The sequence below is a fragment of the Halichoeres trimaculatus genome, unplaced genomic scaffold (genome assembly GCF_033239565.1).
Source record: "Halichoeres trimaculatus isolate MK-OKI-2021-1 unplaced genomic scaffold, fHalTri1.1 fHalTri1_scaffold_18, whole genome shotgun sequence".
Lineage (NCBI taxonomy): Eukaryota > Metazoa > Chordata > Actinopteri > Labriformes > Labridae > Halichoeres > Halichoeres trimaculatus.
The window spans coordinates 20,099,449-20,123,768 of NW_027437196.1; the positions used below are offsets into that span (position 1 = coordinate 20,099,449).

The 24,320-nt window shown below is 42.0% G+C and overlaps 2 protein-coding genes across 3 annotated transcripts; one reads left to right on the forward strand and one right to left on the reverse strand.

Annotated features, from left to right (window-relative positions):
* Positions 1–144: 144 nt before the first annotated feature.
* On the forward strand, positions 145–10,665 carry cngb3.1 (cyclic nucleotide gated channel subunit beta 3, tandem duplicate 1). Its single transcript, XM_074694074.1, has 16 exons — positions 145–323; positions 3,292–3,443; positions 3,528–3,827; positions 3,908–4,116; positions 4,207–4,257; positions 4,794–4,880; positions 4,986–5,050; positions 7,637–7,759; positions 8,097–8,238; positions 8,318–8,477; positions 8,560–8,657; positions 8,854–8,937; positions 9,182–9,300; positions 9,439–9,591; positions 10,313–10,463; positions 10,588–10,665. The coding sequence occupies exons 1-16, from the start codon at positions 145–147 to the stop codon at positions 10,609–10,611; spliced, it is 2,097 nt and encodes a 698-aa protein (XP_074550175.1). The 3' UTR covers positions 10,612–10,665.
* A 596-nt stretch (positions 10,666–11,261) lies between these two features.
* nsmaf (neutral sphingomyelinase (N-SMase) activation associated factor) lies at positions 11,262–24,320 on the reverse strand. 2 transcript variants are annotated; one of them, XM_074693790.1, is made up of 31 exons: positions 24,194–24,320; positions 22,659–22,745; positions 22,232–22,310; positions 21,762–21,823; positions 21,566–21,602; positions 21,423–21,473; positions 21,266–21,337; positions 21,112–21,159; positions 20,170–20,222; positions 19,939–20,068; positions 19,786–19,857; positions 19,578–19,686; positions 19,160–19,336; positions 18,924–19,003; positions 18,180–18,270; positions 17,205–17,268; positions 16,835–16,886; positions 16,468–16,588; positions 15,986–16,117; positions 15,450–15,492; positions 15,197–15,363; positions 14,956–15,067; positions 14,782–14,840; positions 14,379–14,446; positions 14,234–14,301; positions 14,025–14,148; positions 13,716–13,799; positions 13,158–13,308; positions 12,229–12,331; positions 12,021–12,130; positions 11,262–11,718 (listed from the first exon to the last, which is right to left on the reverse strand). In XM_074693790.1, the coding sequence occupies exons 1-31, from the start codon at positions 24,229–24,231 to the stop codon at positions 11,624–11,626; spliced, it is 2,739 nt and encodes a 912-aa protein (XP_074549891.1). In that variant the 5' UTR covers positions 24,232–24,320; the 3' UTR covers positions 11,262–11,623. The 2 variants fall into 2 exon arrangements, with proteins under 2 accessions (XP_074549891.1, XP_074549890.1); XM_074693789.1 differs by having other exon boundaries at positions 19,786–20,068.

Here is a 24,320-nt window from a genome sequence, read left to right on the forward strand (position 1 = left end):
TAAAGTGAATACAGTAGTAAGCTTTGTTTGAGGTAACTGTAATGGTTTAGACCTAGTGAGATGTCTAACATTAGAAGTTACCTGATGAGTCTGTGAGTGAAGGTGAAGTTTCAGACTGTTTTTGTTTGTTTTTATTTGCTTACAATGCCACTGAATTCTGCACCAGCTCCTGCACCTGCTGCTCCTGCTCCTGCTCCTACTCCTGCTCCTGCTCCTGCTCCAGCACCAGCACCAGCTCCAGCCGCTGCACCTGCACCTGCTGCTGCTGCTGCTCCTGCCGCTGGAGCTCCTGCTGGCCAAGCTCCTGCAGAGGGGGCTGAGGGGTAAGAACACACAACGTTGACTATGTTCACACTGCAGTCAAATGTGACCTAAATCTGATTTTTCCACTCAAGTGTGACCCGTATTTGCTTTGTTTCTGACAGTGTGAACAGCACAAGTCACAGTGAATCTGTAATTTTCAAGTCAGATTCAGGCCACTTTTCTGGAGCGACAGAGGTCACAGTTCTGTGCTGCAAAAACAGAGGCAAGAGTCAGAGTTATAACAAACGTAACAATTTTTAACATAACCTGCCCACAGTATGTCCCGTCACACAGTTTTTAACAAAGGACCATAAATAAGACTACCAACTGCCGCCATGTTTGTTTATGTAAACACTGCTCTGTGTGTGATGTCATTAATGTTCATCTGATTGTGTGGATCACTTCAGAAGCGTGAGCTGTTCACATCACAGTCCACAGACTGGCCACGTTTTATAAATGTAATCTAAACAGCCAAACAAAAAAATCAGATGTGTGCATAGAGGCCTTTGGTGTGAACATAGCCATACTGCCTGCTACAGACTTATTGCCAAGATGAAGCAAAAAGCTATTGTATAAAAATATGAAGCCTACAGGGACGTGCTCATCAAATATGCGCTTGAGGTTGGCTGCAGAAAGACTGGAAACCTCACCTTACAGGTTTTGAAGTGGTTAAGAATAAGTCAAAATCACAAGTTTGCACAATCAGAGGCGCAGCTCACCTGACTGACAGGACCCTACACTGCAAAAACTGAAATCTTATAAAGTGTTTTTGTCTTGTTTTCAGTAGAAAATTCCCCTTAAGACTCAATATGAGCCACATTCACCTCATCAGTTCAGAAAAATGTCTTGTTTCAAGTTATTTAACGACAAAAATGAGGTCTGAATTTCTTGTAACCAGTAAAAAAAATCTGCCAATGGAACAAGAGAAAAGTTAGTTGTATTAAGACATTATTCTAGTCTCAAGGAAATTTTCAAGCAATTTTTTCTTGTTCCATTGGCAGATTTTTTTTTACTGGTTACTTTATTTTTGTACTCTGATAACTTGAAACAAGACATTTTTCTGGATTGATTAGCTGAAAGTGGCTCATATCGAGTATAATAAGACAATTTTTACTTAAAAAAAGACAAAAAGACTTGATAAGATTTCAGTTTTTTGCAGTGTATAGCTGTTAGTGAGAAGGTTTAAAGCCCTCCTCTTGAGTCAGCAACTCCAGTATGGCCCCCATGGATGAATAGTGTCATTATTCCCATGTGGCAACCGCTGGTCTAAGAATATGAGACCATGCAGAAGTGCTAAAATCTGCATTTTCTCGAGTGTTTACTTGAGGCTGGAAGTACCAGAAGTCACATTCACACCAAGCCAAAAATAGAAAAGTTTTCAAAGCAGAAGCTAACCTAATAACAGTCTGGTACAAAGTACGTCTCCTGTCCGAATCGCTAATTTTACGATCAGCACACACTCTACAGGAGGTGAATTTTTTTCTAACTTCGCAGTTCAGAGGACGTTAAGATCGCGTGCTCGCCCAATCAGAAGCACAGCTCAGGTCATGTGACTGATGGGCGCCCTATAGCTGTATGCGAAGCCCTTGCCACTTCCAATTTGGCCATGATAGCCGATTTGCTTCCTTTTCATTTCAGAAACAGACGACAGATGCCACGCCCATGTTTTATACAGTCTATGATTATTCTGTATCATAAACAGACGCATCACAAACACACACATAGGTCTGTGAATTACTGTTTGCACAATAGTTGTGGAGCCTGAGGTAAACACATGAGGTGTGAGGGTTGGACTTTGGGACAGAAAAAAAAGGTTAACCAACACTTACGTTAGTTTAAGCTGGTGTTTGAATGAAAGAAAAAACTAGTGAGATGATGATTTTTTTGTGCAGAAAGTACCTAACAGGTTACTGTTAGCTCTAGTTACTGTGTGGAGATGAATAGAGATATTTAAACTGTGTTGAGTGAAGAGACAGAGCTCTGACTCCTCTGGGTGTGTTTAGCACTCTGTTAGCACCATGTCAGTTCCAGGTGCTAACTCTGTCTGACTCTTCCCTCCTGGTCTGTGTGACTCTAAATGGGACCATAATTGTCTAAATTAAATCATGCTGCTCTGAATAAGACTGTAAAGTCAGAGATTGGTCTACGCTTCAGTGACTGCTGTGTTTGAAGTGTCAGCACAGTGTGTGTTCACTCTGTGTCTGATCATGGTGTGGTTTTGCCAGCAGCTGTGATCTCTGAGGCCATCACTCTGTCAGGCTGCAGGCTGCTAAAGAAGGAAAGCAGATTAGGAGCTTAGTGTTTGTGAGATGCACAGAGATAGTGCTCACATGCTTTCAGGATATATTTACACACCTCTGTTTACACCAGGATTGTTTGATTTGTGCGTAAAGATGGAGGCTGAGTAAGATGACATGGCATGAAATCAACTGTTTCACTAGTGGTCAGGCTTAAAACAGCAGATAGAGTTTATATACTAGTTTAATGGATAATCTCAGCATTACCACAAACTAAAAAGTAATAAAAACCCATTTATTTCGTTTATTTTGACTTTTCCTCTCTTTCTGCCCAGACTGTGAATGAACTCTGAACTCTAGGGAAGAGGCAGTCCCATGAAACTGTTATTAGTGGTCAGTTTACTTCTAGTTACTTTATTTCATGGTTTTGAAGGTGAACTTTTATCAACTTTCATAAACCATGTATTTTACAAGGATTGGCAGAAGAGGAGTGAGTTGCTAAAAACGTTCTTGGTGTAATTTAATTTAATTATCTGAATATTCATCGGTGAACCTCTGTCTGTCTAAAAATTGATCTGCTCAATTTTCCTGAGAGCATGTTCATGTTTTGTCTGTAAATGAAGCAAAAACAGACTTTCTGATGGCAAAGTGCTGTATAAATTCTCAGTAGAGCACTCAAACTGAGATGAGAGATGGATCAGTTTCAAATAAAGCCAACTAAACTAGTTTTACTGTGACACCCTGTTTTCAGTGAAGAACCTCCGCCCCCTCCTGTGGTCTACTTCCGCTACACAGACGACACTTTGAGGAATCTGATCAAGAACTTAAGAGAGCGAACAGAGATGCTCAAAGAAAAGGCCATCGACCCGTACACAACCTCCCCGGAGATCACTCCACCTGTCAGTAAGTACAGACAGATGCACCTGGACAGATACGCAAAACACAGGCAGGTGAAACTCCTAGTATCCTCTGTGTCTCCTTTCCTAGCTCCTATCCTGAGGAAGGATGACTACATCAAGCTGAAGGAGGAGGAGAGGATAGCTAAAGAAGAGGCCGACAAGAAGAAGGCAGAGGAGGCAGCAAAGAAGGCAGAGGAGAAGAAGAAGAAGGATGAGGAGAAGCGTCTAGAGGCGGAGAAGAAGGCAGAGGAGGAGAGGCTGGCAGAGGAGGCCAGGAAGAAGGCAAAATTCCTCCCCGACATCAGCTGCTCTTTCTTTGACATCCTCTTCCGACCTATTGAGGGGATAATGGACAAAGTGCTGGGAACCACCATCGATCCTTTCACAGGTAGACACAACACCTGACACAAAGAGACACATCAAACACCTAAAAACTGTGGTCATCAGTCTGTGATCCTGTCTCTGCAGATCGCCGGTACATCGCCTGGCTGACAGTGGTGGCGTTTGCTTACAACTATAATGCCTGGTTTGCCACAGCCCGGCTGGCGTTCCCATACCACAACAAAACTGCGAACCCTTTCTGGGTGACCTTTGACGTCCTCAGTGACGTGGTCAACATCATCGACATCATCATCTGGCAGCCTCGGCTGCAGTTTGTCAAAGCTGGAGATATTATAGTGAGTCACCAAAACTAACATTAGCCTAAATGTTAGCACTTGACATTGTTAAAGTAGTTAAAGTTTAACAAAGTGTTTCTCTTTCTGCAGAAAGACGGAGCCATGACTAAAGTTCATTATCGAAAATCACATAAATTTAAGGTGAGATTATGAGCGGTAATATTTATATTCTATAACTCCAGCCTTTGTGCAAATAGCTAAAATTGTACATTTTGCTTACAAACCTTAGTTGCAAAGGGGGATAAATAATTATAAGTGTAACTGTATATATGCAGTTCCTTCAGTGTCCATCAGTGTCTGTTTCCAACACTGGTGTGAGCCCAATGTCAACACAAACTCCAGTTCCCTGAGTGTCCACTAGAGTTTATGCACTGACTTCATGACGTGCAGTTACCGGGAAAAGAAACTGAATAAATCAGACACACGCTTTGTCTACAGGTGTGTTAAATCAGCCTTGGGACTTCTCTGAGTTATTTTATGACTATCTAAAAGGCTACAGCCCAAAGGTTGGGAAACTTTGGACTAAATAGCTGGTTACTGAAATGAGTTTTCCTTAATGACTACTACGTTAATCAGCGGTTTACTGTTAGCGCTGATAGTTTACTGAAGCACTAATGTATTTCCTGCATTATTTATACCATGTATTTTCATTAAGTTTGTTCTTCATCCTCTTCAAGGTTGATTTATTCTGCATCTGTCCCTTTGACCTCATGTGTCTCTACTTTGAATTCTCCTCCTTGTACAGATTAAACCGCCTCCTCAGGGTATGACCACCCATTGTCATGTTTTTAAAGAATGTCAGAGTTATTTCAATACAAGTCCATATTTCCTCCCTGAGGTCTCTCTACCTATCTGTTTTTCTGTTACAGATTGACTCTTTCTTTGAATTCAGTGACCGATTGGAGAGCGTCATGGCCAAGGCCTACATCTGGAGGTAACACACCCAGGCGATAACCACAAATACGAACATCATCGAACACAAATAAAAACAACAATTAGTCATTAATTAACACTTCCGCACTTTGGGTCTCCAGAGTTCTGAGTAAATATGGCACTGGATGATGTTTTAAATCATAGGGACAGTTCGGGTGTGCTGATCCTTTTGTTGACCTGTATGCTCTGATCATTTATCAGAGTACCAAAAAAATAAGAGGAGAATTTTTTTTATTTTATTTTTTTAACACGGTTTGACCTTTAAAAACACATAAAAATGGTTTGAACAGTTAAAACGGGTATAAAAAGGTTTCTGTGAATGATTGTTTTATTCTTTTTCTGGTTCATACTTTTAAACTTCTCTACACTTTGTGAGAACCGCAAACAGGTGGATGATTTGTGGGGTTTGTTGTTGTAATACTCGTTCTTACCACTAGAGGCTTAAATATTATCAGACTGAGAGCCTTCACAGTGATTTATTATTTCATGTCTAAAAATGTGTGAAGCACATGTTGTTTTCACCAGGTGATCTTACAAAAACTACAATACTTTCAGTGACGTCAGCTTACGTCACATTACTGCCATATCACACATTCCTTACCATAAAAGTCTCTGAAAGAACAGCAAAAAAGATATATACTGTAAATAAGAAAATAAATATGCAAAACAAATTATAAACGATACAAATCTCTTGAACGAAAATAGATATAAACAACTGGAGGATAGAATAAATTGTACTCCACCTACACCTGAAAGGCTTAACTAAAATAAAACATCTAGAAAATCATGCATTCTAAATCACACATTCTAGCATTTACATATACATTCACTCATTTTCAAACAGAGACACTTTCTCACACTTATCCTACACTCACACAGTATACACAAACCATTGACAACATTGACCATAGCACTTGCAAATAACCATCCACCAAATGGCCATAACTCCACAACACATAGCCCCAGGGGTTCCGAAACTTCAAGGGTGCATCTGTGCCATCCCTAGGAGCATCCCCAGTGGGTTTTCTCAAAACCTGGTTACAGGTCCAACTTTCGGAAAATCACAGTTTTTTAAGGGGTTCCTTGTAAGGGCTTAATGAGAATCTTTTAAACCTTTCCACCAAATGGGCTGTAACTCCACTAAACTTAACCTAAGGGCTCTGAAACTTTGAGGGTGGGTCACTAGGAGCGTCCCCAGTGGTTTTTGTCAAAACCATGTTTCGGGTCCAACTTTCGGAGAAATGCAGTTTAATGGGGGCTATTTTTCAGGCCCAATTAGGCCTGTTTTTAGCCTTTCACAAAATTGGCTGTTACCCCACAAAACGTAACCAAAGGGCTACAAAACTTTTTGGGTACGTCCGTGCAGTACCTAGGAGTGTCTCCAGTGGGTTTTCTCAAAAACAGGTTTTGGGTCCAAATTTCGGAAAAATGAACTTTTTTATGAGGGCTTATTTTAAGGACAACATAGTACTACATGAAGTCTTCCACCAAATGGGCTGTAACTCCACAAAATGTAGCCCAGGGTCTACGAATATTCTAGACTGTGTCTGTGAGGTCCCTAGGAGTGTCCCCAGTGGGTTTTCTCAAAACGGGGTTTCGGGTCCAACTTTGGGAAAAACACAGTTCTATGCGGGCTACTAAACAGGCCTGTTTTTAGCCTTCCAGGTGAAGACGGGCAGTCTAACATTGAGGTCATACACTGGCGCAAAATACACAAAGTCGCATTTAAAAGTTTTGAGAATGGCACTTTTTTTCCACAAAGGTAACTTCTATTGGCAGAGACTGACTTTCTACTTTACTGCAATTCATCTGACGGCTCTTCAGAATAACCAAGGTAGCAAACTATATGGATAACTACATTTGAATCATTTTCAAAACTTTTAGCCTTGACCTTTGTTTAAATATGAAGTCTCTCTTTACTGCTCACTTTTAGTAGACTGACTTGTACTTGGTAATATCTCTAAAACATTTTTCTACACCTTTTAGTTACTCACTCCCGTCAAACACACTTAAAATACTACTTTTGACTTTTGTGACAGTTTATCCTTTGCAGGTGAAACCCTCGGTATGTTGTGTCTGGGCGCTGCCTGTTCTCTACGCAGTAACAAATCCAACAATGATCTTGTCTCTGCTCTCATCTCAATCCTGTCTCTAAACAACACAAAACCATTAATAACCAAACATTAGTTATCAAGAACAGCTTTTCTTCGAGAAGCAAGTTTTAACATACCTGTGAATTAATAAGAAGGACAAAAGTTAGCATCTCGCTCCAGTCGTTGCTCAATTTATTCTGAGCAGGTCTTCTATGTCTCCACGGTGGCGTAACACCACCATCTAGTGACATTTTTGGGTATTGACTTGATACCACAGTGTTAAAATAGTGTTAAATCTGTTTCGACATTTTCTTTAAAAAGTAAGTGTGAGTCTATTTCGGTATAGAGAGAAACTTATCTGTCAGGGGTGTTTTGTAAACATCCACACACTCCTGAATCTTAGCTTTTAAAGATTTAAACTGTTTCTCTGAGCAGTATTCCATAATATACAGCAGACATGGATTATTTATGTGTTACCTCTCTGTTCTGTACAGAGTCGCTCGGACCACAGGTTACCTGCTCTTCATGCTGCACCTGAACGCCTGTGCCTACTTTGTGGCTTCGGTTCATCAGGGTCTGGGATCAACTACCTGGGTTTATAATGGAGAGGGCACAGCGTATGTACTCATTAATCTTTATACATCCTCAGGGTTCATCTTTGTTCATTGGGAACTGAACTCTATGAAGAACATGGGTGCAGTAGTTTAAAAAATTCAATCTGGATCAAAATGATCTGGATTTGGTAGTCCTTTTTTTGCTTTTCAGTATCAGGTAATCCATTTTAGTTTTATGGCTGTTTTTTTTAAGCGACATTGGATTGGACCAACTTAATCCAGATACACAGTTTTCAAGATCACAGCAGCATCACCAACCAATCAGCTTTACCCAGAACAAAACAAACTGATTCCATCACATCCTGTGAATAACCTCCTCACCTGCTCTCCTCGCCGTCAGATACCTGCGCTGTTACTACTTCGCTGTGCGCAGTCTGATCAACATTGGAGGTCTACCTGAGCCCATCACCACCTTTGAGATCACTTTTCAGATGTCAAACTTCTTCATCGGTGTCTTTGTCTTCTCCAGTTTGATCGGACAGGTGGGTTTGTTTTTGTTATTTTAGTTTAAGGTGTGTTTTTGATTTTAACTCTCTGTTTGTCCGTGTGTCTGTCTCTCAGATGAGAGACGTCATTGGAGCAGCCACAGCAGGTCAGACTTACTTCAGAGCCTCGATGGATGGATGTGTAGCCTACATGAACACCTACACCATCCCAAAGTTTGTCCAGAACAGAGTGCGTACTTGGTACAACTACACCTGGGCCGCTCAGGGCATGCTGGGTAAGAGTTAGACCATCTGTGGAGATGTTAAGGTGATGACAGATGATGATACCTGCGGCTAACTGCTGGTCTCTGTCTGCAGATGAGTCTGAGCTGCTGGATAAGATGCCTCTGGTGATGAGAACTGCCATCGCTGTGGACATCAACCTGGCCACCTTCCAGAAGATCGCATTGTTTCAGGTGAGTCAGCTCCCACTTCAATGAAGGTTCACAGCTCCACAGAACACAAAAGCTGTCCGAAGACACAGCTGTGAGGAAGACATCAGCTTTAATCTTCTGGAGGAGACCAAGATGCATTTGTTAAAACCAAACCAAGACTTCAGGAAGACTTCTCCATCCTGCAGTAGAGACACTTACTTGTCTGTTCCTCCTGCAGGGCTGTGACCAGCAGATGTTGGTGGACATGCTTCTGAGACTCAAATCCATCATCTATCTACCAGGAGACTTTGTGGTGAAGAAAGTAAGTGTTGGACCAGAATCAGGACCAAAATATGACTAAATCCATTCGTGACACTCAACCAAAAACTTCAGATTAAAAACCTTAAAGTGGAGATCAGAGTCTGAGCAACACAAAGACAGAAACAGCTTAACCAACTGGCAATGAGTCAAAGCTTTGAAATGAAAATGAATAAGAAGATTTACTAAAGATAACTTTTAGAGCATTATCTGTGTGTGCTGTAGTTTAACACATGCTTCCCCTGCAGGGAGATATCGGTAAAGAGATGTATGTCATAAAGAGTGGAGCGGTGCAGGTGGTGGGAGGACCTGACAACAGCATTGTGTTTGTCACTCTGAAGGCTGGCTGTGTGTTTGGAGAGATCAGGTGAGTCTGTAGACTGAGGTTTAGTTCCAGGTAGTGGTCTCTGTGTGATGACATGTACTCCTCAGATTTACCTCACGTATCAGTCACAGTCTAAGATCCAGTTAGAACTCAAACCTCGTGTTTTATATTCTGTTTCAGCCTGCTGCAATCTGCTAAAGACGGAGGAAACAGACGAACAGCTAACGTCAAAGCTCACGGCTTCGCTAACCTCTTTGTCCTGGAGAAGAAGGACCTGTTTGACATCCTAGTCCACTACCCCGAGTCTCAGAAAGTCCTTGCCAGGAAGGGCAGGTGAGTTTGCACCTGAATCTAGGCCTGCATCTTGAGTCCACTTTAACATCCAGTAACCGTAGACCACATTAGTTCACTAAAACTCTTATAACCATAGACTGTAAAAAAAAGAAATATGGACGTCTGCTTGCCCAGCTCGAAGTGAGGTCTCCACAAAAACTGCTCCCCCTGGTGGCTGGCTGCAGTATAGGTTAAAAAATCCAGCTTTCCAGCCATTCCAGATGGGCTGTGGTGAAACTTTAAAAAATTAATACTCCTCGAAGAAAAGTTTCTCACGTCCAATTGTTGTGGTGGTTTGAAGATATCATTTGGCTGTCTTGTATTCAAGTCCTCTTTTTTCCGAAATGTTTTGTTTTCAAAAAACGAGGCTTTACGTAACATTAAACGATGATATACAGCTGCCGTTTTGGTGTATTTTTTTCGGGGATTGTTAAATATGTTGGGAGGTAGAGTCAAGAAGTGATTAGACTCTTGAAAGAAAAAAAATAATACTTTTCTTTTGTCACCCAGCTCCACTCAGATTCTCCCAGAATCCCTCATAGTCTCTACTGCGCAGACTCTGGCTGCAATTGCTGCCAATGGCTGCACCGAACAGTGATAAAAGGCGTAGCCATGCTGTCCACTCTATATACAGTCTATGCTCATAACTACCTGCTAGTACTAACCATTAACTGTGTGTGTGTGTGTGTGTGTGTGTGTGTGTGTGTGTGTGTGTGTGTAGAAAGCTGATCAAAGCAAAAGCCCCTGCAGGAGCAGCAAAGGCCGAGGAGAAGCCTAAAGGTCTGGCTCTGTTCGGAAACAAACCTCCGACTCCAAAGATGATGAAAGCGTTTGGTAACTTCCGAAAAGGAGCCATCATGGATAAGCTGAAGGTCTGAAAAACACACACACACGCACGCACACACACACGCACGCATGTACCCACGCACGCACGCACACACACACAAAGAACAACTCTCCATAAATGATTGTTTTTCTTCTTATTTGTCTTCACAGCAAAACGCAGCAGATCAGAATTGATGTGGTGTTTTTCTCCAGCTGCAGAGAAGAGAAGAGAGGAGGAACTGATGGGAAATGTAGTCTCTGTTCATATTATACTTACATTTTCACAGTTATTATTTAAGACATCCTGTGAGACAGTAACTGGTCAGAGTAACCTGTAGTCTCAGCTGGTCTGTTTGATTTACCTGATCAGAGTGGGCTCACCTTTGAAGGTGAATGTTTGTTACAAACTTTTATTTTCATATAAAATAAAGCTCAGGTGTTGAAATGAGTCCTGTGTTTTTTTTCTCACTGGATCACCTCTATCATGTGGAGTCTTTGGAGTAGTTTGAGGAACAGTTTGCTAAGGCTGCAGCGCCCCCTGTTGGTGGTGATTAGAGCACTGACATGAGGCTGACTGGCTGGAAAGCCATATTAAAGGGTAGTTCTACTCTTTTTTTTATACCTGGGTCATAATGCTTTGATGTCAGATCTTTCTAAATGACAGAGAACTCAGGTGTGCCCTGTCAGGTAACACTCCTGTTTCTTTGGGACCAGAGGGTCAGGTGGGTTTGATGTAAGTCACGGATGTACCTGGTAAAGAAATGTTTTTCCTAAATCTATCTTTTGGTAGTGTTGTAAGACATGAGAATAAAGACCACTAGGGACAGATTTCTGTAAGAGTTCAGGATTATTTAGTGGTAATGACAGCCGCCAGAATAAAATACACACAAAGCTTTAACACCTTTAAAAAAGCAGACATACATGATCTATAATAATAACAATAATAATAATACATGATGATGAATTCATACAGAGTCTGAACACTGACTGAGCTTTCTGCTCATATAATCTAATCTGCATCTGGCCTCCATCCTCAGTCTGCAGATAGGCTCCAGGTTTCACTGCAGGTCTGCAAGGAGCTGCAGCCGCTCTGAGGTACAAACCAGTATAATCCAGAATACGTCTCAGTATAATCCAGAATATGTCTCAGTATAATCCAGTCTCTTCTGGACTCTCTTTCTCCTATCTTTTTCTGCAGAGTGTGTCTTTAGCTGCAGATCTTCCAGAAGATAGTCTGTCTGTCCTCTCCTCCTGTGATCACTGAGCTGCACAGCTCATTCATCCACATGGCCGTCACTGCACCTGAGAAACACATGACATGAAACACAAACAGGATTAACCACAAGTGGCTTTGCTAACAGAAAAAACACATTTCCTACATGTTAGACTTCAAAATGATTAGATGGAGAGACGGAGATGAAGTCATCTGTTTAACAGCTTCACGTGTTGGTTCTGTAGCTTTTTAGTCACAGTCAGAGGCAAAGAGGCACATATCCCTACTGAGTCTGAAACAAGCCTTACGTGATGTCCTGATCTGAAAGTTAACAGTTAACTGATTTCTGTCCAATCAGGTTAGGTACAGAGTGTGTGGGCAGAGTGTGAACCTGAGTGAGCAGGGATCCTTTTGGTGATCGTGTTACTGATCAAATCCCACAGCAGCAGGTCTCCAGACCGACCTCCACCCAGCACTGAGCTGCCGTCCCAGCAGAAACACCTGTAGAGGCACAAAAACACACATGCACACACACATGCTGAGGTCTATTAGAGTATTACATGTACAGTATAAAGCTTCTGTGTTTTTGCTGGTCTGACCTCTGCTCCTCTTCCGCTTTCACTGATGACATCACCATACCCGTCTGAACGTCTGTCACCTTCATGCAGCAGTCTTCACCCACACTCAGGACATGACGGCTGTCTGAGGAGAAAAACACAGGAGTCAGGTAAGTCAGAGGGTAAGTGTGGATATGGATCTTTATTTATTTACAGCCAAATCAGAACAAACATTATCTAAAGATACATGTCCAGAAACTTCTAATGTTATATTAACAGTAGGGATGGGTACCAAATTAGGTACTTTTATAGGTACCAACCAAATTCTGTCAAAAGTACTGGGTACTGATTCACAAAAAATCGAAAGGTACCATGTTTAGGTGCCTGAATACATCCTTGTGACTGTGAGGGAGTGGAAGAGTAGGAGATTTTCCTTGCTGGACACGAACACAGCTTTATAAGATTATATATTAAAGAATAAACATAAAAAAAAAAAACTTTATCATTAAACAAGTTGATACGTATTATCACATAAACACAAAAAAGCACAGAAAATTGGTACCGCTGAGTACCAGTACCAACTGCCAGGTACCAGTCATTGGTACCGTATTGTTTTAAATGTGCAAGGTACCCATCCCTCATTAACAGAGACCCTACATCAAGTCGAGATGAGTAGTTTGATGCCATCTGAACTTATCATGATTAGAGACCTTTAAAGCATTTAGCAAGTTACAGTCACAAGTAAAAATGTCTTTTAACAGGAAAAAACCTCAAACAGAAACAGACTCATGTTAGACAGACATCTGATGAGACCGTGTGTGTTTGTTTTGGATTACGGTGAAAACTTGTTACTGCAGGTTACTATCAGCTCTCTTTGAGGCTATGCATTATTGTTAAAGTGTATCAGGAGAAAATGCTGCTTAAAGAGGAGAAATCATTAAAAAAGCTGATGCTTCTTATTATCTCATCACCTGGGCTGAAGGCCACCTGGTGGATCGTTCCTGAGTGACAGTGGACCTGCTGCAGGGGGGAGTAGCTGCTGGTGTCCCATATGGTGATGGTCCCGTCTTTACAGCCTGACACCAGCAGAGTCCCTGCTGAGCTCAGAGAGATGCTGTTCACCTGGGGACAGGTGGGACAAGGAGAGAGGAGCAGATGGTTTCAACCTGAGGGCTGCAGATTAATAACCCAGTTTACCTGTGAAGGTTATTTGGCATGTAATGATTTCATCTTTACCAAAAGGGCACAGCTCAGACATGAAAAGATTAAATTAACAATGATCAAAACAGTGAAGATGACAAAAACTAACACAACTAACTATAAAAGTATCTGACATTTGAATCCCTGTCAGAAAATATTGAACCTGTTCCCTGCTGATAAGAGATGATGATGTGTTTTTATTTGGAGTCACAGATAACCACCTTGCATTCTGCAGGTGTGAGCTAACTTCACCTGGTCTATCTCCTCTGTGTAAGTGTGTGAACTTTGTTTGAACTCAGGTCAAACTCAGATTAACGGTCCGGACTCACCCCGGCGTCATGCTCCAGCTCAGACAGTAAGTTAAACTGAGACCTCCTGTGAGCGGACGAGCTGTCAGCAGGACACTGCCACACCTGAGAAACAAACAGAAAAACACACAAGCATTGAACCGTCTGAATGTGCTCTGAGGATTACAAGGGGCTTCTTTCTTAGAAAAGGTGATTGTTTAGTTGTTTAAGGGAGGAAAGGACTGCAGATCTCAGAGAGGACATGTTTTTGACAGCCAAGCTAAACTGTTAGTCTCATCCCTACAAATGTAGTGGTAGAAAAGGTTGTACACTTTCATTGAAGTGGTTTACCTTTACAGTAGAGTCCCAGGAAGCTGTGTACAGCCGCTCATCAAACCAGCACACCTGACTGACGGCGTCATCGTGACCCATCAGAGTGTCCTGTCTGCGGCCGAACGGCACAGAGTAGAAATAACTGAAGGGAGAGAAGACAGAGGTGAGTCTGACTCTGAACAGGTGAATATGTTTTTAAAAAGATGTGTTGACAGATCTTTACATACACATTGTTGTCCCAGGAGGAACACACCACAGTTTTAGCGTCTGCCAGCATCAGACAAGAGGAGAGAGCCTGAGAGGAGGTTTGATGTTAGAGACAGACTCGATACGGAGCAGAGATTTAAATGTGTGATAAAAAAAGATCTGTACCATGTTAGAAAAAGACACGCTCCTCTGGAAATCCTTCAGCTCTCTGGAAAACATTTTTAGAGTTGAGTCTGAAATAGCAAGAAGCACAGGAGAGTATAACTCCATACTTTAAGCTCTTAGTATAATCTTCTCCTCTGAAGAGTTTCATCGGACACCTCCCTGCTCCTGATGGGACGACTCAGACAGAGCATCCATAACATTCACATCAGGAGGAGACAGAGCACACGTTTAAGACCTTTGTTGGAGTTTTAGTAAGTATTGAAAGCTTTAAAAGTTTCATATAAGACCATATTTATCAGAGACTAACAGATATTTTGTTTAGTGTTTTTTTTTTTCATCTCATCAATAATCACTGATGTTCTCTGATTTCAAAGATATTAAATTATTTCAACTTCTTTCAGACCTTGTGATGTAGTAAAGATGGATGATCCATCTCGACTCACAGCGACGCTCGTCACACACCTGAATGATCATCATAAACACACAGTGATCAAAACACACACACACGTGTATGGGTATATCATGTGACAGAGAGGTCAGGACTCTTTTGATTGCTGCAGAAGGCACGCTGACTCACTCTTTATGGATCTTGTGGCTGCAGATCACTTTGATGTTCCCCATGTTCGCCCAGACCAGCCTCCTGCTCTCCTCGGTCAGATCCTCAAAGGATGAGTCCTCGCTTTGAGACGCTGAAACACAAACGCAGATTTTTACAGTTTTGTGTCAGTGAAGAACTGATCAGGGACCAACTGCTGAACATAACGCCCTTTCAGAAGAGTGAGTTTAGTGTGTGTGTGTGTGTGTGTGTGCCTGTGTACCTGTGGAGAGCTCGCTCACTGGTGACGTGATGCTGGAGCTGCGGCTCATGTTGTGGAAGCGGGGGGTGATCCTCTGAGGGTGGGGGCTGTTGAACAGCTGTTTAGGGGTCTGACCAAACTCAAGGATCTGAGTCAGCATGGCGATCCTCTGGTCTGGGTCCTTGATGCTGAAGAAAGACACACAAGAGGATGTAAAAAGTTAATCTTTAATTTACTTAACAACAATAATCGTGTGTGTGTTTGATTTTGATACCTGTCACAGTCGATGCCGCCCTCGTACGTCAGTGGGTGAAACACTGAAACACAAAAAGATTGATTTCAATTTGAGATCTGGGCTGGAAAACAATGGACAGCATGACAGCTTCCTGGACGTGAGGCCAAAACACTCAGAGCTCCCCCTACAGGATGTTGTATAGGTCATAAGTCCCGCCTCCTCCAGGTTAACAGATGGGTCATGAGTCAAATCCAAACACGGGTCAGAAAAATGTTTGTCAAGCTTGTTTTCAGTCCAAGTTAAGTCACATGAATCTCTTCTGCTGTCAGCCAGACCCACCCGAGGGAGCTCTGACCAAAAAGGTAAAGGTGGGTGTATTGGGGAAAGGGGCATGAAAACCACACTTGATTTACCTGATCTCTTCAAAAAAGATTCAGATCCAGAGTCGAATAAAACCGTCTGTCAGTGATAGTGGTTTTGTGGTCCATCTTCCGCAGTTTCCATATCAAACAGGTGTGTGTGAGTGTGTGAGTGTGTGAGTGTGTGTGCATGTGTGTGTGTTTATGTGAGCTCACCATTGTGGGCGGCCACAGCTTCACTCCCTCTCTGCTTGAACCCAAACACGAGGTCGATCCACTCGTGAAGATGTTCAGACACAAACTGGCTTTCCAGAGCTGTGCGGTGTTTCTGTAGGAAATCACTGCTGTCTGTACACACACATACACACAAACACACACACACAAGCACACACAATAACGAACACACAAAGTTATGATTATTTCCAAAATTGAGATTTTAACTCAGAGATCTAAGAGCAGATTGAAAAAAGTCAACACGACAAAATCTCAGAGAGCCCAGAGTTAACTCCTGCACAGACATCTTAAAGATTATGATTACTGAACTCAAGCACTTTTCAAACCTTGAACACCACTTTCTTACTGAATTCTTTTTTTTTTTTTACTTTCAAGACTTAGTGCAAATATATTAGACCGCAAAGGTTCAGAGTGAAATCACGGACCAGGTCTGTGTGATCCTCATGTGTCATGTCTTCTGTTACCTGAGGCCCACGGAGGGAGAACCACATCACCCACTGACTTCCCGTTCTGCCTTCTGCCCAGGTCCAGATTCAGCTTATTCTCCAGGAAGCTCGGGTCGTCCCCGTAAAACTCAGGAATCAGCTGCAACACATTAAAACATGCATGTCATCAAACAACTCCTCTACAACAGCACAAAGTGACACATCACAAAACCAGAGAGAAGATCTGAGCTCCATGAGTATGAAACAGCCTTTAAAAACCAATGAGAGTATGAAACAGAAATATGTGAGCACAACTTATAGCTTAACTAACTGAACTCAATTCAATATATGCATTAAATTTTTATTGATACATTATAAAGTTTGTTTCATAATAATCATATTTTACCTCTTTGAAGTCTGTGGCCCCCTCTAAGCAGTTTTTCCAGGTTTCACCCACACTGAGAGAAAAATCAACAAAAAGAGTCCAAAAATGTCTTAACACTACAAAGGACAATGTGTTATTTACTGGTCATACCAGAGTGTTTGATTTTATAGTTTTATCTGTAACTTTCATAAACTTACAGCTAAAAGTTAAATATCATGTTATAATCTTTGAGTCTAATTTGTATGGTTAGTTGGTCACAGGATTAAAAGCAGGATAATATATGGTAAAAAGATGGTTATGTTCAACAAATGTTCAACAAAAAGACCCCTTGGGACCCCAAAAAGACCCAAAGATCAGTGACCTCTGTTCTATAGATGATGTATAACGTTACCTGTTGAACATGCGGTCTGCGTGGTCGTAGCGCCCATTCTGCAGACACAGCTGGTGCTCAGGAGCTGAAAATGAGACAGACATTAACTACAACAACCATAATCTGTCCTAACAGATTATAAACTATAACACAAATAATCTGTGTTACAGAGATTATTGAGCCCCCTGTGTGTGACCATAGACTGTAAAAAATATGGACGTCCACTTGCTCGGCTCAAAGTGAGGTCTCCACAAAAACCGCTCCCCCTGGTGGCTGGTTGCAGTACAGGTTAAAAAAATCTGTCTTTCTAGCCATTCCAGATGGGCTGTGGTCAAACTTTAAAAAATTAGTTTTTTTTTCATGGATTGTAAAATATGTTGGGAGGTAGAGTCAAGAAGTGATTAGACTCTCGAAAGTAAAAAATATATATATATTTTTGTCACCCAGCTCCACTCAGATTCTCCCGGAATCCCTCACAGTCTGCATTGTCACTATATTGAAGGTGTTTGACTGTGATAATTTAGTAAAAATCTGTTAAATATTAGTATTTTTCTCCAAAATTACATATAATTACTGTAAATCTGCAGAGATTTATTTTAAGTTTTACATACAGAGTTTGTTTTTATACATTACAAATTGTATATTGTTTCACAGGAAATAACTGTAGATTGATTTGACTGTTTCCTAAAATACATAATTTGTACCATGAAATTACAGATTAACCTGAAAGAAATCTGATGTGTATGTGTTTTGACTGAATTTATATGTTATTTTCCAGTATAAAGGACATTTAGAAACTATGAAATACTGTGTTTCAATTTATTTTGACAGTAAAATCTCGCCCTGTATTTTTACAGTTATTTCACATAGTTCTGTGTTACAGCATCTGACTGTAATTTTACGATATTCGTCTGAAAACTTTGCTTCCAGTACTTTTACAGTTTGTGTCCGTTGTGTGTGTGTGTGTGTGTGTGTGTGTGTGTGTGTGTGACATACCAATTCTGACCAGGTAGAACAGGACGTATCCTGGAGAGGAGTAGTGACTGCCGTACATGAAGGCAGGGTCGGGCATGCCTCTGTAGCGAGCCTGAGGAGGTGAACACACACTGTGGTTACTGAGGAACCACTCTGAGCCGACCACAGGGCTCTTATTCAGAGGTTTCTGTTTATAAACACAGTGAGAAATCTAAGTTCACATTGCTGTTTCTAAACCACCTCCCTGTAACTTTTATTACTGTCACTAAGTCCCTGATTCACCGTTAAGACAGCAGAACAGCAGGGCTCCTGTAGTCACCCTCAGACTGTTTCAGTCAGAGGAGCCCTCTCCTCTCCTCTCCTCTCCTCTCCTCTCCTCTCCTCTCTGAGTTAATAACAAACACTTTTCTCTCCAGAGTGTCCAGTCTCCAGCTGTGTCTGACAGGGCTCTGTTAAAAACTAACGTTGTCTGTAGAGTGTGCTCTCTCCTCTTCTTCAGAGTTTGTAAAGGCACATAAATCCCTTTGTGATTACTGAAAAGACTCTTCAGATGCTTTGATTTCTTGTTTCATGATGAAATTCACAGGTCTTCAGAGGGATTTATTTTCCAGGTATTGTTGCTCTACTCAACGGTACAGCTGAAGGGACAGGACATGTGACATGTACATGGAGTACATTTGATCCACCTTAACCAAACCAAAACCAGGAATTCTGTTTTTGTTTTTTGTTGTGCTCTAATAAAGAATAAAGAAGTGATGAACTCACCAGCAGCCTGTCCAGCCTCTCTTTGTTCAGTGCTCCCACAGGTTTGCTCAGGTCTCTAAAGGTGTCTGGGTTCGTCATGTCTGAGACACAGAGGAAAAAGATTAATCTCAGACATCTGTTTAACATAAAAACTCACCTGATCACTAAACCTTAACCTGAAAGACCAAGAGAGTGTAGACAACATATAACCACAGGAACATGTCCTCTAACTGTCTCTGAGTGTGTGTGTGTCTCACCCAGCTTCGGGCTGCTGTAGTCTTCGAGGACCCAGGGGAAGACGGGGTACTGGGACAGGTCGTTACAGCTGCGGTCAGCGAGGTTGTTCAGGTGCAGCAGATACTGATAGTTACTCAGGTGACCGCGCTGCCACTGCAGCATGTAGCTCTCTGCCGTGTGCTCCGCCAGGTGGTTCTCTGAGGGAGACAGGATGTAAAACTGGATGAGACTAGATGTAAAAGTTTCCTCCGAAAATAAAACATGCTCCCAGGGTATTTTAGGTACGAAGAGTTTAACACATGTTCACAGGATCATCGGGGTTGATGTGAATTTAAAGCTTCAACAGATCTTTTCAACTTGTAGAAAAACAGCACACTAAAGAGCAGAGTTCAAATGTTTTACTAAGTTTTTTCAACAAACTCAGTGTGTCCTCCTCACCCAGAAATGTGGCGATGTAGTAATAGATCTCGTCTCTGTCAGCTGTGTTGTAAAACTTCAGGTAGATGTCGGAGCAGAAATCGTTCTCAGAGCAGAAAACCTCCAGACCCTGAGAAAGCAGAGACACCAGCACAGTTAAACACACCCTTACACACACTTTTACTCCTCTTTGATTTGAATTAAATCAGCTGGTTGTTAATAAACTCACCAGAGGTCTGAGTCCGTGCCGTCTCTTGTAGATTCTTCTGACTTTGTGCAGTCTGATCTGAATCACCTGCTCCTGAAGCGTGATGATATCAAACATAATATTAACCTCTGAATGAACAGACATCTGTGAATCTCTCTCAGCTCTGAGTCTCACCGGGTATCCGTTCAGAGGCTGGAAGTAAAGGTTCTGGTCTGTGACGCAGACGTGACCCGGGTTAGACACCAGAGGAGTGACCATCTCCACCACACACTCCATGTGAGGCTTCTCTGCCACGCTCTGGAAACTTCAACACAAGACACGACTCATTAAATAACCAGCACAGATAACACAAAGTGTGACAGACAGAGAGGTGCAAAGATCCTCTGTATGAGCTCAAACACGTACCAGTTTTTATCAAACGATGTCCTCGCCAGGCGGGACTGAAGATTAGCTGCAATCTAAAACAAAACACAGATATATTCTCTCTGGTCACAACAAAATGTATCTATACAACAGCGTCACTGGAAAAGATCTCTCCAAAAAACTGAAATCTTACCAAGTGTTTTTGTCTTGTTTTAGTGAAAAATGTCTTTTTAGACTTAAAATGAGCCACATTCACTTGACCAGTTCGGAAAAGTGTCTTGTTTCAAGGTATTCAAAGACAAAAATGTGGTCTGAATTGCTTGTAACAAGTAAAAAAAAAATCTGCCAGTGAGGTAAGAAAAATGTGCTTGTCAAGATTAGAATAATGTCTTAATACAAGTACATTTTTCTTACCCCAGTGGCAGATTTGTTTACTTACTACAGCCCATTCAGACCACATTTTTGTCTTTGAATAACTTGAAATAAGACACTTTTCTGGACTGGTCAAGTGAATGTGGCCTATATTAAGTCTAAAAAACATTTTTACCAAAAATAAGATGAAAGCACATGGTAGGATTTCATTTTTTAGCAGTTACTAAGGTTACTTAGACTGTGCATGGAAATAAATCTCAGAAGAAGTGATTAAGTTTAAACTGTGGAAATAATGGAAACAATGTAACATTATATGTTTTAAAGGAGTAGCAGAAGCAAAGGGCTGTAAAAATGCTGTTTCATTACTGGGAGAACTGGGAGCGTGAGGGCAGAGGTTTGTTTGAGACATTAGAGGAGATGTCAGATGGAGCAGGGAAGATGAGTCAGTGGATGTGGCTGAGGGGAAATGATGTCAGCTGCTGTCAGCTGCAGGACTGAGCTCCAGCACAAGCCTCTCACCTTGTCTCTGCTCCTTCTCTCCTCTCACTGATTCTCCTCTCTGTGTTAAAGTATCAAAACAAGCATGACGCTAACAATGCATCCTTTACTCACCATGGCCGTCTGATCACCCAGTTTGTCCAGACAAGACGCTCTGTGTAGCTGCAGCATTCAGACAGACAGAGAGACAGAGGACAGAGAGGTCACTCTGATACAGCATCAAACACCTCCATCCCTCTGAGACAGGAATGAACCCATCACCTCTTACCTGCAGTAGGGTCTGAACCACATCCTCCGTCTTGCTGCACACCTCCAGCTGGAAGGTGATCCTCCTCTCACCCTGACAGAGAGATAAATCCAGGTTACAGTCACTGGTAGGAAGCAGCTCAGAGGTCAGACCACCTGTCCTGTACGATCACACTCACCCTCTCATTTCTGTACGGAGAGATCACGTTGCTCTCCTTGATGTAAATCACCTGAAGCCAGAGGAACAAACAAATCAGGAAGATCTAACAAGAAACATTAACCAGAGAGGAACGAAAAGGTGAGTCAGTCAGCTTGGTCTCACCTGGACACATGTGATACAGAGGGCAGACGACCGAGGGCTGTGAGGGGCCAGAGAGAGATAAGTTAAACACCTTTATACCTGGCTCATTTTTGGTGTTTCAGTGTTTCAGTATCAGGTACAGTCCCCTTAAACTGTCTGTCTGAATAAACACCAACACTGTGAACACAACCTGATACACACCACACTACACACTCACTCATTGAAGGGGTTACTCTCTCCCTCCACGAACTCGATCTGCTTACAGTCTCTGAGAGGGATCTGCACACACAGGAGGAAACAGGCTGTCAGTTACAGATGTGCAGTTCACACACCGAGCTTCAAATCCACATCAGAGCAAACACACCTGGAATAAAGCGCACAGATCCTAACCGGTGAGGGTTGGTCAGAGTTCTTTTTAACATCCATTTAAGCAGTCATTAACCTCTAAAAACCTTTGCATTCCACAGTTAGAAACATAAACAAAGTTTTCATCTATTTTCTGTATCTCATGACAGTTGGCAGCTGAAACTTTTTGCATTTTTCAGGTTAAATGCCAAGATGGAGCTAATGGTCAACATGTGTTAAGGAGGGAGCTACATGCAGCTTATCCTCCTGTGAAAGGGGCTAAAAACAAAATAAAATAAATAAATTAATAATGTTCATGTAAAAAAAAAAATGACATCAAACCTTTAAAATGGGCTCTGAGTGATCATCAGGATCAAATATGACCGATCTGGAACAGACTTTGAGCGAGCCGCGCACCCTTCTGGAAGGAACAAAAACAGGTTAGCATCGTTAGCAGTGTTAGCATCATTACTACTCCATGCTGTTTGAATGAAACCCAAACTGTGAGTAAAATGCAGCTGTGCAGAAAGTCTCTGTTTGCTCAGTCTCCAGAACAGGATCGAAATGTTTGGACAGCTGCTTCTTACAGGCTCTAAAAACATCACCTGAGAACACCCGACAGGTGCACAGGGACATGTAGGTATACACACTCTGTCTCTTCATATGGATGTTTGTAAACATCACCTGAGAACACCTGACAGGTAAGAGATGACAGATGAAGTCTCTCTTCATGCTGATGTTACTACACATGATGGTTGGAGTAAGTTACCTGTCCTTTTTTGAGCAGGTGGTCACATGGTACGCGGTGTGCTGCTCAAAGTAATATTCCTCCAGATCCAACAACAGCAGAGAAAACCTGAGAGCAGAAGAGATGAATGGATCAATGGATGGATGAATGATGGATGGTTGCATGAATGAATGAATGAATGAATGAATGAATGAATGAATGAATGAATGAATGAATGCATGCATTAATTAATATGTTGATGGATCCATAGATGGTGGATGAATGAGGGATAGGTGAATGAGGGATGGATGAATATGGAATAATGGATGTATGAATGAATAAATGGATGGATGGTGGATAGTTGATTAGTGGGAAATGAATGGATGGATGGATGAATATGTGATTAAAGATGGATAAATGAATAAATGGATGGTGGACAAATTCATAAAGGATGAAAAATGTTGGATGACGGATGGTAGATGATGGATGGTGGATGTGTGAATGGATGGATAAAATGATGGATGGATGAATAAACAGATGACATTAGAAAACAGAAAGCATCACAAGATCAGAACTTAAAGAACAGACAATAAATTAAAGGAACATTTCACATAAATCAGAGTGTTAACAGGTGGAGGCTGTATTCAACACAATAACCTGATTCTACTGATGTCACCCAAATGCTGTCACCCAGTTTGATTGCATCATGGGTAATGTAGGCGGTAAAATTTGACAGGAGCACAAATTAAACAGTCTTTCAGGTTCTGCTGCTTCAGGTGTGATCCTTTCTGTTTCAGTCTTATTCTGGCATGAACACAGACAGCTGGTCTGATCACAGCTCTTCACAGCCGAGGCTGAAATATGCCCTCCTCCATTCTTCAGAGCTGAGTAATCTGAAACTATAACCTCCCTGATGAACAGAGAGGGTTCACAGAGGCTGTGGTTGAGAGTGGAGCAGATATGTGTTACACATCAGACATTATTCAATAACGTAAAGACTGTAACTATGAGTGCACGGTATGGATCAATACCTGTATAGAAAACACAAGCTGCAGACAGATGTATCACTACAGCACAAATAACACACCAACACCAACACACTGATGTTGTGTTTGAGTTGATGTTAGTTAACACAAACTAACATCAACACCAACACACTTACAGAAACATAAAAACAAACATCAACACAAAAACAACTCAGCCTGACACTGTCCCTCGGTCTAAATTGAGCCCATCTTGTCTCAATTTATTTGTCTCTATGTCTGTCTCTCTTTTCACCAATTTTTCTGAGTCCTTCTTTTTCTGTCTCCCCTCCTGTCTGTCTCTCTGTCCTCTATCCCCAGTGTCCTTCTCTGTCTCTCCCTGTCTTTGTCTCTTTTTCTCTCTGCCTGTCTGTCCCTGTCTCTCCTTCTGTCCATGTCTCTCTCAGCTGACAGAGCAGCTCTCGGTACCGGGGGAGGGCCCAGCGGACGGTCGTTCTAAAAACAGCCGCTGAGTGCTCCTCACAGCCCGGACTGACCCGGCACACTGACCCGGTGTTCAGGTAGAAACGTCACCAGCACGTGAGCGGATCTCACCTCTCTTTGGTCCGCTCTCTGCTCCTTAAAAAAGCCATGACCGATCCACATCCTCCTCGGAGCACCGAGCACACTCCGATCACATCTCTGTCAACACGGAACCTGGGGGACACCACGTGACTTACGA